The 15,694-nt window shown below is 38.5% G+C and overlaps 2 protein-coding genes across 3 annotated transcripts in view; both read left to right on the top strand.

The window, feature by feature from the left end:
- LOC6622263 (uncharacterized) overlaps positions 1 to 15,694 on the top strand; it is a 95,365-nt gene that overhangs the window by 63,079 nt on the left and 16,592 nt on the right. The window lies entirely within an intron of this gene.
- Positions 4,713 to 5,727, top strand: LOC6622281 (mpv17-like protein 2). The gene has a single exon (XM_002047873.4). The coding sequence runs from the start codon at positions 4,822 to 4,824 to the stop codon at positions 5,491 to 5,493; it is 672 nt and encodes a 223-aa protein (XP_002047909.2). The 5' UTR covers positions 4,713 to 4,821; the 3' UTR covers positions 5,494 to 5,727.

Here is a 15,694-nt window from a genome sequence, read left to right as displayed (position 1 = left end):
GACTGAATTAGAAGAGAATAGCCGACCAGGCGTTACCGTCTTGTATAAACGGGAACCACAATTTTTAAATGCAACCTCTGTCATATATTAGATAATTTATTTATAATGTTAAAACTTCTTAGAATTATCTAAGTTCCTGAGTTTTCTCATTGGCTGCATGACTATTTATTAAAAAGTTTTCGGGCTGCACATTTACGAGCATCGGCAAAATGTGCTTAATGGGTTGACATTTCATGTGCAACTTGTGCTGGCATGCACGCACACACACACACCCACTCACACATGCACATAAGTATATATACAAAGGTATCTTGAGCATATCATTGCCAGCACACATGCTCTGGCTTTGGCTTAATTCACTTTGGGCTAACACGCTCCAAACAGTGAATACAGACGCCACCTGCTGGTGGTGCTGATGCTGCTGCTGCTGCTGCTGATGGTGATAATGGCCGGATGGTGACAAGGATGACGCTGCATTCTATCCGTCGTCCGACAGGACAGGTAGATATCAAGGAGATGCCCGACGCTTGTAGATTTTTCGTCAAATTCAAATGCTGTTTTCTGTCTGTGTACCGGTCCGATCTAATACAGTTGCCTGGTTGCGTCATTCCGTCTCCCATCTGTCATGTGTTAAATTAGAGGCAGGGCAGCCCGTAGGATGCTGTGCTTTGTATACCAACAGCCACTCCCCTCTTCGTACAACGTGTCGCATGATGTATGACATTTTTGCGCCTCATAAACAGCCACATTCACCGGCTGGTAATCAGGTGTTCACAATCCAGCGCTTTCCACGTGTCGCTAGCCATTTTGTTGCTGCTTTGTTTATGTGCCCAGCATACCGGTAGCCTTTAGCCACCTTCCATTCAAATAGCTCTAGGAAAAATGTGGGCGCGTCTGGTGCAATGTGCCTGGCTTGTGGTTTATTTGGTTAGTCGTCGTCGGACGGGTGGGACTGGCTGTTTGTTTGCCTTAACGAAATTGGCACGACTTGCAATGGCGTTGCCGTCATGTTGACAATTTGTTCGTTTACTGTGAACTGATTTATTTGCCTCAACGGTGCAATTTAAATGTGGCAAAAGTTGATTGACCCCGCGGACTCCACTTAAATCAGGGCAACCGTATCCCGTAACTAAACATTAAGATGGACTGTAAAAAAAATTCCTTCCGTTAATGCAAATCTTTCATGTGAACTCAGTTGCAAATAGTATATTTGGAAGAATTGCTAGTGAGTTTTTGATTCTAAATTTTTTTTTCAGCTATGAAATAAATTATTCCCGATTTTGTATTCTATTAGCCTAATCCATAATTTTCATAGCCCATAGCACATAAAAAGGCGAGCATAAAACATTTTCAGCTTGTATATATGTACATGTACAGAGAGAAATATGTATGCTTCTGTATGTTACACAACGCAAGCCAACATAAATCCTTAAAAGTATATTGCCTAGCAAAAAAATCTTGCCTAGCAGCAATGAATATAAAACTTAAATACAATGAATAAATGAAAACAGCACTTGTTTGTCAATTTAGCTTTAAGGTCTTTTCCTGCGCTCCACTGGATAGAATATAGAACAGAGGGTGGTATTCATAAACATATTACAGCTGTGCTATCGGACTGAAAGCCTAATGAATTAAATTGTTAAATCGATTGAACTTTAAGATACTTTGACTCTCTGTGGGCGAACTATTTTCGTTTCTATAAATTTTATCGTCTTTAAGCTCTGAGTGTTGAAATATCATTAAAAACACATCTCAATCGTATTTGCATAAATCGAAGTCATTGCAAATGTTGAAAAAAGACGCAGCCGTAAAGCCATCTACTAAATATCATTCAAAATCGATTGCAAAACAATTAGGGAGTGATTTTACAATATACGTATCAAGCGAACCATTTAGCTATGTATGTCCATGTAACGACTCAACAAAAATGACTCAAATGATAAACTCATGGCTGTGACAGTTTTCCCATAGTTGTGAAGCACCATTGCGCAGTGCGATCTCCCGGGGGAAGGACGAACTGAAGTTGAAAGGGAGCACTATGGGATTATGACACTTTTTACGCTTCGTTGCCAGCATATTCAACTTTTGCTTTCATTGACTGAAATAAAAAATTCAATTAAAATGCACACACGGACAACATTCAAAGCTCAGTGCCAAAAAATATTTGGAGCGGAACGGTCGAAACAATAACAAAAGCAACCAGAAAACAAGTAAGAGTCCTCTATTCGGTAGGGCCCAACTAGGAGATACCCTACATCATATATATACATATACACAGCTTCTTCGCTTAGCCCTTACTGTGGGAAATGCTTTCGTGATTTAATTCGGTGTCTCTAGCTTTGATATCGAAGGGAATCGCAACATTCAACTCATTACATTTCTGAATAGCAAACCGTTATGGGAATACAAGAGAAAGCACCTATGTAACTCCTAGGCACTTATTAGATTATATATGATAGCAGTTGATCCCTAGAGGGAGAATGCCTGGAGGAAATAAGGAGACTCACGCCGTGAGCTACCCTTGCAGAAAATGCGGACTTTTACTCTACTTGGCCAGAAAATGAACCTTATTTGGCTGAATAAGTTTCATTCTACATTTGCGCATCATCATAATACCCTTTTTGGCCATCTTCAATGGGCTCAGGGTATAAAAACTACAAGCTTTCGAGTGCCGAATAATAAATACCCTTGCCGCATTACAGTTGAATACAATTTGCTTAATTCAATGCTGATTATTTCAATGTTTAACATTCTATTCTTGAGACTGACAGGTTATTTAATTGGTGCGTGGTTATGTTCACCTGACTTAATTGTGACAGCAGTAATTGGAAGATGAATTGTGTAAATTACGCAGTCAACTCAAATCGCAGGCTAGTGTATTGTCTTGACCGAATGCTGAAAAGAGAATATAGCTCAGTTAAGTTCTCTTCATTGAAGCACTATTACGTGCTATATAATTAATTTAAAATGTAGAGTATATTTACTTTTGTTTCCATAGTAGAAAGTCTGTTGCGTTCTATTCTTGGCTAGAATCCAGCACGATGTTTGGCAATAGAACAATAATTGCGTCTGTTCAAATAAACTGCTGTAAAGCAACGTTGAATTAAATGTGAATGAATCTATATTTAAGTTTTGAGGAAAATCAATAAATAAATTATTTAATTACCGCTAACTTGTGCTGTCTATAAAAAAGAAACATTAGGTCGCATTTCCAATATATTTGGAAGCTTAATTCTAGCATGTAATCCTTTTAGGAAAAGTGCATTTTCATTGTCAATTTTAAAGTAATAGAAAACTTTTATTTAAAGTTTTTATAGTAAATATTCCCTCTGAGCAAAATAAATGTGAAATTCAAATAAATACGCATAAAAACGTATTAAATAATTGCATTACCAGTACAAATGAGCGCTTACAATTGGGCACCTCGCAAATTGGGAATATTTAACCTACGCAAATAACGCCAATAACAATAGGGCGAAATAAATTCATTTGTCATATTGCTGCGCTATGGAAACAGAAGGCTCCCCTTACCCTGCGCGGGGAATCTGGAAAAACTAAAGCTCATCTGCGGCACCAAATGCAAATAAAATGCAAAGCCGAATTTACGGCGCCTGCTTTTCAATTGGCGGGCATAGGAGAATGGGCTGGGAACGGAACTCCAGGCTCGGCCGGCTACCGTCTGACAAACGGATCACGACTGTGTGGGTACGTTTTATGGCGGATTTTCGACGACATATAAAAATAAAATTGGATTTTAGCGTAAAATGTAGAATGCCGTAAATATTTTTCAATTCAGTAGCTCTGTCCGTTGCTGGTTCGGTCGAGCGCACGGGTACAATCCATATGTATGAACGATGATTTCCCCAGGGCGAAGGGCTGCGGTTGGTGGGACTGTCAAAAGTATTGGGAATCGCGTGCAAATGATTTGCCGAAATCAACTCAGCGACACGCAAATAAAGCACCCCCACCAGGCCAAATGGAAACCAGTCGAGCTGGCGCAACATGTGCCAAATGCGGTATTATTCGAATTCCCAACAAGGCTGCTCTCACATAGCCCCCTGGCGAACTTAACCCTTTTTATATACAACCAAGTATATCCCACTTCCACAACATATTTGTCGCTCGACCGAACCTTACTGAATCCGGGCAAAACTCATTTGTTTTGATGCCGTTAAATTGATTTCTTTGCTTTTTTGTGTTTTGAAAAGATAAATGCCGTCAAGTCGGATTTCTTTTTCTTTTCTTGCGACTTTCTTTCAAAAAAAAAGTTAGACATTATGCAGAAAGTGTAATCCCTTGAGCAAAGGAAATTAACACTAGTTAAAAGCACACTTGTTACATATTTCATAAGTATTTACCTATTTTATTAATATAAATAAGATTATACATAATATAGAAGATTTTTATCTTTCAATATACAGCATTTTATTCATAAAAAGAGTTTTTTTCAAAATTTTTTGATTTATCTAAATGTTGAGGTACCCTAATGATAACAAATCGGATTCTGTGTTTTTGTTTGCGTTTTTCCACTGAAACACATTAATGCGATTATTATTTAAATTCTACAATCGTTTGGTTGAAATTGTAATGTGAATTAAATGCTTTCAACTATTAAACATTATTATTAATATAGTATATATTTAATCTAAAAGTGGAATTCGTGAACGCCGTCCAATAGAACTTACTAAATTCGCTTCAAATTTTATTTCAAACTTCAAAGCAATAAAGACTGAAAATGTCAAAACAGCTTAAACTATTTTGTTAAATTAACTCTGTTCATGTTGGCTATATGGGCTGTTGCCCATTCCGCTTGTAAACAGCATGTCAATGCGAAATCGTGAACGGTGGCAGAAAGTGCAGACGATACTCAGCCGCTGGCACAATGTCGCATTCAGTAAAAAATTCCTGCTCTTTACGAACCTGGGCATCTCTATTAGCTTAAGCATGCTTGGCGATACTATGGAGCAGTCATACGAGCGGTTAACGGGCCAAATCGAAGGCTGGGATCGTACACGTACATTACGAATGGGCATCTCGGGCTTCACGGTAGGCATTGTTTGTCATTATTGGTATCAATGTCTGGACTACTACTATCCCAAGAGGACCTTAAAAACGGTTGTTCACAAAATATTGCTCGATCAATTCATTTGCTCGCCATTCTACATCGGCGTTTTCTTTCTCACGATGGGCTTGTTGGAAGATAACACTTGGGAGGAAGTTAAAGAGGAGATTAATGACAAGGCACTGACGCTCTACAAGGCTGAGTGGACTGTATGGCCAGTCGCACAATTGATTAACTTTTTCTTTGTTTCTCCGAAATATCGTGTTTTGTACGACAACACCATAAGTCTGGGCTACGACGTCTACACCTCCAGGGTAAAGTATAGAAAGAAGGAACCACCAAAGATGCTTTCCAATAGCGCAGCATTGAACATATATAAGGCGCATCGAAATCAAACTAAGCCAAGGCAACACCCAACAAAAAAAAATTAATATACAAGAATTGTAGAAGATTTCTCCAAAGTCTGCATTTTTATATTATTCATGTACAGACGGGTATTTTTTTTTTTTGCCATGTTTCTCGCTTCGTAATTGTCTGGTACCACACTTAGCTGCCCTTTTCACCGAGCGGAGTGAATTATCCGCAATCGATAAATCTTGTCTGATTTGGGTTTTTCAAAATCTGTAAGATATTTATAATAATAAATCAATAACCTGTTAACCATAGTTCCAGAATTATGTTTTATATTGATGTAGGCTACACTTAGATTTGTTTCAATTGCAAATAAAAGTCTGACCTTAATTAAAGCTCCTTCATTACCAGTGGCACCCAAAGAAATCAAAGTTCTAAGCTGTTTTATCCCAAGATGTCAGCAACACGAACGAAACAGCTGAAAGCAAATCAGCATATGAAACGTTTTCGATTCGACGGGTTGAAGAAATTAAGGAAGCCCTGATGGGCCGTTGTGTGACCTTTGGACTGTGAAATATACAGAATTGTAAATATTTGATATACATTTTAACTGATATAATTATTGACGTCGAAAGAGAGTCTTTAAAAGCACTTACAATTCATACATTTTAAATAAAGATCTCGCCACTTGATACCATGGTGGGCAGAGCCTTAGACAGGTCGCGCGATTCAAAAACCTAAACTGACTTCTGTGTCTCCATTCAGCAACAGACGTTTAAATACATGACGTTATGCTGCGACGGCTGTTAAAGAGCAGATAGGATGAATGCCATCGAACACTTGAGAGACACTCAGCCATGTGCTCTTGACGAGGACGAATTGTGTCAAGCATACAAAACAAAACAAAATAAAGTAGAAAACAAAACAAGATAGCTGCATAAAAAATGTAAAAAACATCAAGTGACAAAATTGATGTCAAGACGAGCGGGCGGCTGTTCTGGCCCGCAGTGGAAATGGTTTCACGGCTAGCGCGAGTTGACACCCGCACAACCACACACGTCGCCTAATCCAATTTAAATCTCTTAACATGATTTGCCGCTTTCTTTTCATTTTGCTGGATTTTATGCCATTATCCTTTCTGGCTGTCCTGGCAACCGAATTGCCAAGCAAAACACGAGGCTTCGCTGTCATCGCCATCGTCATCGTCCGGCTGGCAAGTTGACTTCCTGTCCTGCCTTTTATCTGCCTTAAGCAAGAAGGGCGCTCGCAAGGACATCAAGGAGTATGCCCAAAAGGGTTCATTTATTTGGTTTAGTCCTTGCTCCGGTCGCCCTACTGACTCTATCTGTGTTTTGTGATTTAATTTAAAAGCTCACCAGGCATGCGAACATGTAGCTCACTTGTGTTAGGTCCTTAACGTGTGTGCGGTTAGGTTCTACATGTATGTAAGTGTGTGGCTGTGTAGCTCTGTATGTGTGTGGTTAATGTATCTTAAATGAGAAAACGTGTCCGTGACTGTGCTTACCTTTTAATGCATTTAAATCAGCCACTGCGTCATTAGGTTCAGCTGTTCTTGAGGGCGAGCTTAATGCAAATAATTTAGTAGACAATGTGAAAATAGCCGGAATATCTAAAAATGTCATTAAATACCTTTACAGGAGACCATAATGGACTTCACCATCCCATGATAACGGGATGTGTTGCCTTAGTTTATATACGTATTATTTCAGGGCAAACAATTTTTTTATTAATATCCGAATATTGAAGAATTGAAACTCTTGGTTCAAACCCTGTTTACGTGTCGAATTCTGATTAATTATTTAGAAGCATATTTAGAGTTTTTTCAATGCGAAATAGGGAGTGAAAAGTCTCCACTCGACTTTCTTTTTATTTTTATACTCTGAACCCATTAAAAATATATATATATTGTATTTGTGCAAAATCCAAATGTATGTAACAGGCAGAAGGAAGCATCTCCGACCCCATAAAGTATATTTATTCTTGATCACCATCAATAGCCGAGTCGATCTAGCCATGTCCGTCTGTCTGTCCATCCGTTCGTATGTATGAACGCAAAGATCTCAGAACATATAAGAGTTATAGACTTGAAATTTTAGATGTAGGTGAACCTAGTGCCTGCGCAGATCGAGTTTATTTCCGATAATCGATAACTTACTCCGTGTTCAAGCAATCGATAAAAATAGATATCGATATCCTGTTTTTTGGGCAATTTGGGTAAATAATAAAAGCTAGAGTCATGAGACATGATATGTTGCTTCGAAAATATTATATATTTGTCAAGTATCTTTCATTTTATATCTTTCGCCACCTCTCCGCTACCTCCCCATAGCTATAAATCAAGTTAATAACCCAACTTTTATTGCCAACCAATTTAAGCCAAAATTTAAATGCAATTGACTTGTTCAGTATACACAAATATTTTATAATACAATAAGATATACTGTAGACAATTTCATATAGATCGGTTAAAAAAAACCAAAGTTATATACAACTGCGCAATTGAATAGAGCAGCATCTTTAAGAATTTCTGTATACATGTACAAACACACATTTATGCGCGTCTACTTCGCATTTTAACACCATGGTTATTGATTTTTTTTAATATCTCGGGTAATATCTCCGCGCGGAGATATGATGTTCCAAAACGACATAGCTCCGCGCGGATATGACCTACCAAATTATCACGATATTTTTCAAAATCGAGGTCGGTGCGAAAATCGAAACTATTTCGATGATTTTTTTAATATCTCGGGCAATAGCTCCGCGCGGAGATATGACGTTCCAAAACGACATAACTCCGCGCGGATATGACCTTCCAAATTATCACGATTTTTTTCAAAATCGAGGTCGGTGCGAAAATCGAAACTTTTTCGATGATTTTTCTTAATATATCGGGTAAATAATGTCTGATTTTAAAATGTTATACCTTTTTGAATGCGTACGGATCCCTACCATCAATTGGCATTCAAACAAATTAATCATCGATTTGATGAGAAATGTTGTTGACAAAAAACGGATTCGTTCGTAAATTCAACTTTTTCAAAATCGAGGTCGGTGCAAAAATCGAAAATTTGTTGATGATTTTTTTTAATATCTCGGGTAATAGCTCCGCGCGGAGATATGACGTTCCAAAACGACATAACTCCGCGCGGAGATATGAACTTCCTAATCATCAATTATTTTTTTTTTTTTTTAAATCGAGGTCGGCGCGAAAATCGAAAATTTGTTGATGATTTTTTTTTAATATCGCAAGTAATAGCTCCGCGGGAGATATGACGTTTCAAAACGACATAACTCCGCGCGGAGATATGAACTTCCTAATCATCACGTTTTTTCTTTTTTTCTAAATCGAGGTCGGTGGGAAAATCGAAAATTTTTCGATAATATTTTTTTTAATAGCTCCGCGCGGAGATATGACGTTCCAAAACGACATAACTCCGCGCGGAGATATGACCTTCCAAATCATAAGGATTTTTTGCAAAATCGAGGTCGGTGCGAAATTTTTTTTTAATATCGTGGGTAATAGCTCCGCGCGGAGATATGACGTTCCAAAACGACATAACTCCGCGCGGAGATATGAACTTCCTAATCATCACGTTTTTTTTTTTTCAAAATCGAAAATGTTTCGATGATTTTTTTTTAATATCTCAAGTAATAGCTCCGCGGGAGATATGACGTTCCTAAACGACACAACTCCGCGCGGAGATATGAACTTCCTAATCATCACGTTTTTTCTTTTTTTCTAAATCGAGGTCGGTGGGAAAATCGAAAATTTTTCGATAATATTTTTTTTTAATAGCTCCGCGCGGAGATATGACGTTCCAAAACGACATAACTCCGCGCGGAGATATGACCTTCCAAATCATAAGGATTTTTTGCAAAATCGAGGTCGGTGCGAAAATTTTTTTTAATATCGTGGGTAATAGCTCCGCGCGGAGATATGACGTTCCAAAACGACATAACTCCGCGCGGAGATATGAACTTCCTAATCATCGGGTTTTTTTTTTAAAATCGAGGTCGGTGTGAAAATCGAAAATTTTTCGATGATTTTTTTTTAATATCTCGAGTAATAGCTCCGCGGGAGATATGACGTTTCAAAACGACAGAACTCCGCGCGGATATATGACCTTCCAAATCATAACGATTTTTTGCAAAATCGAGGACGGTGCGAAAATCGAAACTTTTTCGATGATTTCTTTTAATATCTCGGGTAATAGCTCCGCGCGGAGATATGACGTTCCAAAACGCCATAACTCCGCGCGGAGATATGAACTTCCTAATCATCACGTTTTTTTTTCAAAATCGAGGTCGGTGCGAAAATCGAAACTTTTTCGATGATTTTTTTTAATATCTCGGGTATTAGCTCCGCGCGGAGATACGACGTTCCATAACGACATAACTCCGCGCGAAGATATGACCTTCCAAATCATAAGGATTTTTTGCAAAATCGTGGTCGGTACGAAATTTTTTTTTTTAATAACTCGGGTAGTAGCTCGGCGCGGAGATATGACGTTCCAAAACGACATAACTCCGCGCGGAGATATGACGTTCCAAAACGACATAACTCCGCGGGAATATGACCTTCCAAATTATCACGATTTTTTTTAAAATCGAGGTCGGTGCGAAAATCTGAACTTTTTCGATGATTTTTCTTAATATATCGGGTAAATAATGTCTGATTTTAAAATGTTATATACCTTTTTAAATGCGTACGGATCCCTACCATCAATTGGCATTCAAACAAATTAATCATCGATGGGTTGAAAAATGTTATTGACAGAAAACCGATTCGTTCGTAAATTCAATTACGTTCCAAAACGACAGAACTCCGCGCGGAGATATGACCTTCCAAATCATAAGGATTTTTTGCAAAATCGAGGTCGGTACGAAATTTTTTTTTTTAATATCTCGGGTAATAGCTCCGCGCGCAGATATGACGTTCCAAAACGACATAACTCCGCGCGGAGATATGAACTTCCTAATCATCACGTTTTTTTTTTTCAAAATCGAGGTCGGTGCGAAAATCGAAAATTTTTCGATGATTTTTTTTTTAATATTTCAAATAATAGCTCCGCGGGAGATATGACGTTTCAGAACGACAGAACTCCGCGCGGAGATATGAACTTCCTAATCATCACGTTTTTTTTTCGAAATCGAGGTCGGTGCGAAAATCGAAAATTTTTCGATGATTTTTTTTTAATATCTCGAGTAATAGCTCCGCGGGAGATATGACGCTTCAAAACGACAGAGCTCCGCGCGGATATATGACCTTCCAAATCATAACGATTTTTTGCAAAATCGAGGATGGTGCGAAAATCTAAACTTTTTCGATGATTTTTTTTAATATCGCAAGTTATAGGTCCGCGGGAGATATGACGTTTCAAAACGACAGAACTCCGCGCGGATATATGACCTTCCAAATCATAACGATTTTTTGCAAAATCGAGGACGGTGCGAAAATCTAAACTTTTTCGATGATTTTTTTTAATATCGCAAGTAATAGGCCCGCGGGAGATATGACGTTTCAAAACGACAGATCTCCGCGCGGATATATGACCTTCCAAATCATAACGATTTGTTGCACAATCGAGGTCGGTGCGAAAATCGAAACTTTTTCGATGATTTTTTTTAATATCTCGGGTTATAGCACCGCGCGGAGATATGACGTTCCAAAACGACATAACTCCGCGGAGATATGACCTTCCAAATCATCACGTTTTTTTTTTCAAAATCGAGGTCGGTGCGAAAATATTTTTTAATATCTCGGGGAATAGCTCCGCGCGGAGATATGACGTTCCAAAACGACATAACTCCGCGCGGAGATATGACGTTCCAAAACGACATAACTCCGCGCGAAGATATGACGTTTCAAAACGACAGAACTCCGCGCGGATATATGACCTTCCAAATCATAACGATTTTTTGCAAAATCGAGGACGGTGCGAAAATCTAAACTTTTTCGATGATTTTTTTTAATATCGCAATTAATAGCTCCGCGGGAGATATGACGTTTCAAACCGACATAACTCCGCGCGGAGATATGACGTTCCAAAACGACATAACTCCGCGCGGAGATATGACGTTCCAAAACGACATAACTCCGCGCGGAGATATGACGTTCCAAAACGACATAACTCCGCGCGGAGATATGAACTTCCTAATCATCACGTTTTTTTTTTTTTTTTCAAAATCGAGGTCGGTGCGAAAATCGAAAATTTTTCGATGATTTTTTTTTTAATATCTCAAATAATAGGTCCGCGGGAGATATGACGTTTCAAAACGACAGAGCTCCCCGCGGATGTATGACCTTCCAAATCATAACGATTTTTTGCAAAATCGGGGACGATGCGAAAATCTAAACTTTTTCGATGATTTTTTTAATATCGCAATTAATAGCTCCGCGGGAGATATGACGTTTCAAAACGACAGAACTCCGTGCGGAGATATGAACTCCTAATCATCACGTTTTTTTATTTTCAAAATCGAGGTCAGTGCGAAAATCGAAAACTTTTCGATGATTTTTTTTTTAATATCTCGAGTAATAGCTCCGCGGGAGATATGACGTTTCAGAACGACAGAACTCCGCGCGGAGATATGAACTTCCTAATCATCACGTTTTTTTTTCAAAATCGAGGTCGGTGCGAAAATCGAAAATTTTTAGATGATTTTTTTTTTTAATATCTTGAGTAATAGCTCCGCGGGAGATATGACGTTTCAGAACGACAGAACTCCGCGCGGAGATATGAACTCCTAATCATCACGTTTTCTTATTTTCAAAATCGAGGTCAGTGCGAAAATCGAAAATTTTTCGATGGTTTTTTTTTTAATATCTCAAGTAATAGCTCCGCGGGAGATATGACGTTTCAAAACGACAGATCTCCGCGCGGATATATGACCTTCCAAATCATAACGATTTGTTGCACAATCGAGGTCGGTGCGAAAATCGAAACTTTTTCGATGATTTTTTTTAATATCTCGGGTTATAGCATCGCGCGGAGATATGACGTTCCAAAACGACATAACTCCGCGGAGATATGACCTTCCAAATCATCACGTTTTTTTTTTCAAAATCGAGGTCGGTGCGAAAATTTTTTTTAATATCTCGGGTAATAGCTCCGCGCGGAGATATGACGTTCCAAAACGACATAACTCCGCGCGGAGATATGACGTTCCAAAACGACATAACTCCGCGCGGAGATATGAACTTCTTAATCATCACGTTTTTTTTTTTTTTCAAAATCGAGGTCGGTGCGAAAATCCAAAATTTTTCGATGATTTTTTTTTTAATATCTCAAATAATAGCTCCGCGGGAGATATGATGTTTCAGAACGACAGAACTCCGCGCGGAGATATGAACTTCCTAATCATCACGTTTTTTTTTTTCAAAATCGAGGTCGGTGCGAAAATCGAAAATTTTTCGATGATTTTTTTTTAATATCTCGAGTGATAGCTCCGCGGGAGATATGACGTTTCAAAACGACAGAACTCCGCGCGGATATATGACCTTCCAAATCATAACGATTTTTTGCAAAATCGAGGACGGTGCGAAAATCTAAACTTTTTCGATGATTTTTTTTAATATCGCAATTAATAGCTCCGCGGGAGATATGACGTTTCAAAACGACATAACTCCGCGCGGAGATATGACGTTCCAAAACGACATAACTCCGCGCGGAGATATGACGTTCCAAAACGACATAACTCCGCGCGGAGATATGACGTTCCAAAACGACATAACTCCGCGCGAAGATATGACGTTCCAAAACGACATAACTCCGCGCGGAGATATGAACTTCTTAATCATCACGTTTTTTTTTTTTTTTCAAAATCGAGGTCGGTGCGAAAATCGAAAATTTTTCGATGATTTTTTTTTTAATATCTCAAATAATAGCTCCGCGGGAGATATGATGTTTCAGAACGACAGAACTCCGCGCGGAGATATGAACTTCCTAATCATCACGTTTTTTTTTTTCAAAATCGAGGTCGGTGCGAAAATCGAAAATTTTTCGATGATTTTTTTTTAATATCTCGAGTGATAGCTCCGCGGGAGATATGACGTTTCAAAACGACAGAACTCCGCGCGGATATATGACCTTCCAAATCATAACGATTTTTTGCAAAATCGAGGACGGTGCGAAAATCTAAACTTTTTCGATGATTTTTTTTAATATCGCAATTAATAGCTCCGCGGGAGATATGACGTTTCAAAACGACATAACTCCGCGCGGAGATATGACGTTCCAAAACGACATAACTCCGCGCGGAGATATGACGTTCCAAAACGACATAACTCCGCGCGGAGATATGACGTTCCAAAACGACATAACTCCGCGCGGAGATATGACGTTCCAAAACGACATAACTCCGCGCGGAGATATGACGTTCCAAAACGACATAACTCCGCGCGGAGATATGAACTTCCTAATCATCACGTTTTTTTTTTTTTTCAAAATCGAGGTCGGCGCGAAAATCGAAAATTTTTCGATGATTTTTTTTTTAATATCTCAAATAATAGCTCCGCGGGAGATATGACGTTTCAGAACGACAGAACTCCGCGCGGAGATATGAGCTTCCTAATCATCACGTTTTTTTTTTTTCAAAATCGAGGTCGGTGCGAAAATCGAAAATTTTTCGATGATTTTTTTTTTAATATCTCGAGTAATAGCTCCGCGGGAGATATGACGTTTCAAAACGACAGAACTCCGCGCGGATATATGACCTTCCAAATCATCACGTTTTTTTACCGTCCTCGATTTTGCAAAAAATCGTTATGATTTGGAAGCTCAGATATCCGCGCGGAGTTCTGTCGTTTTGAAACGTCATTGAATTTACGAACGAATAGGTTTTCTGTCAATAACATTTTTCAACCCATCGATGATTAATTTGTTTGAATGCCAATTGATGGTAGGGATCCGTACGCATTCAAAAAGGTATATAACATTTTAAAATCAGACATTATTTACCCGATATATAAAGAAAAATCATCGAAAAAGTTCAGATTTTCGCACCGACCTCGATTTTAAAAAAAATCGTGATAATTTGGTAGGTCATCCTTCCTAATCATCACGTTTTTTTTTTTCAAAATCGAGGTCGGTGCGAAAATCGAAACTTTTTCGATGATTTTTTTTAATATCTCGGGTATTAGCTCCGCGCGGAGATACGACGTTCCATAACGACATAACTCCGCGCGGAGATATGACCTTCCAAATCATAGGGATTTTTTGCAAAATCGAGGTCGGTGTGAAAATTTTTTTTTTAATGTCTCGGGTAATAGCTCCGCGCGGAGATATGACGTTCCAAAACGACATAACTCCGCGCGGAGATATGAACTTCCTAATCATCGCTTTTTTTTTTTCAAAAACGAGGTCGGTGCGAAGATCGAAAATTTTTCGATAATTTTTTTTTAATATCTCAAGTAATAGCTCCGCGGGAGATATGACGTTTCAAAACGACAGATCTCCGCGCGGATATATGACCTTCCAAATCATAACGATTTCTTGCAAAATCGAGGTCGGTGCGAAAATCGAAACTTTTTCGATGATTTTTTTTTAATATCTCGCGTAATAGCACCGCGCGGAGATATGACGTTCCAAAACGACACAACTCCGCGCGAATATGACCTTCCAAATTATCACGATTTTTTTCAAAATCGAGGTCGGTGCGAAAATCGGAACTTTTTCGATGATTTTTCTTAAAATATCGAGTAAATAATGTCTGATTTTAAAATGTTATACCTTTTTGAATGGTTACGGATCCCTACCATCAATTGGCATTCAAACAAATTAATCATCGATTTGTTGAAAAATGTTGAAAAATGTTGTTGACAAAAAACCGACTCGTTCGTAAATTCAACTTTTTTGATAATTTTTTGGAATATTTCCGTCAAATAATGTCCGAAGGATCAGTTCTATCGATTGGCATCAAAAAAAAAGGAAATCCAAAATTTTAACCCATGTCGACCAAATGGCACCTTTTTTTTACAAAATCGAGGTCGGTGCGAAAATCAAAACTTTTTCGATGATATTTTTTAATATCTCGAATAATAGCTCCCCGGGAGATATGACGTTTCAAAACGACAGAACTCCGCGCGGATATATGACCTTCCAAATCATAACGATTTTTTGCAAAATCGAGGACGGTGCGAAATTTTTTTTTTAATATCTCGGGTAATAGCTCCGCGCGGAGATATGACGTTCCAAAACGACATAACTCCGCGCGAATATGACCTTCAAAATTATCACGATTTTTTTCAAAATCGAG

Source organism: Drosophila virilis, chromosome 3 (assembly GCF_030788295.1).
Source record: "Drosophila virilis strain 15010-1051.87 chromosome 3, Dvir_AGI_RSII-ME, whole genome shotgun sequence".
Taxonomy (NCBI): Eukaryota; Metazoa; Arthropoda; class Insecta; order Diptera; family Drosophilidae; genus Drosophila; species Drosophila virilis.
This window is presented reverse-complemented; position numbering and strand designations above follow the sequence as displayed.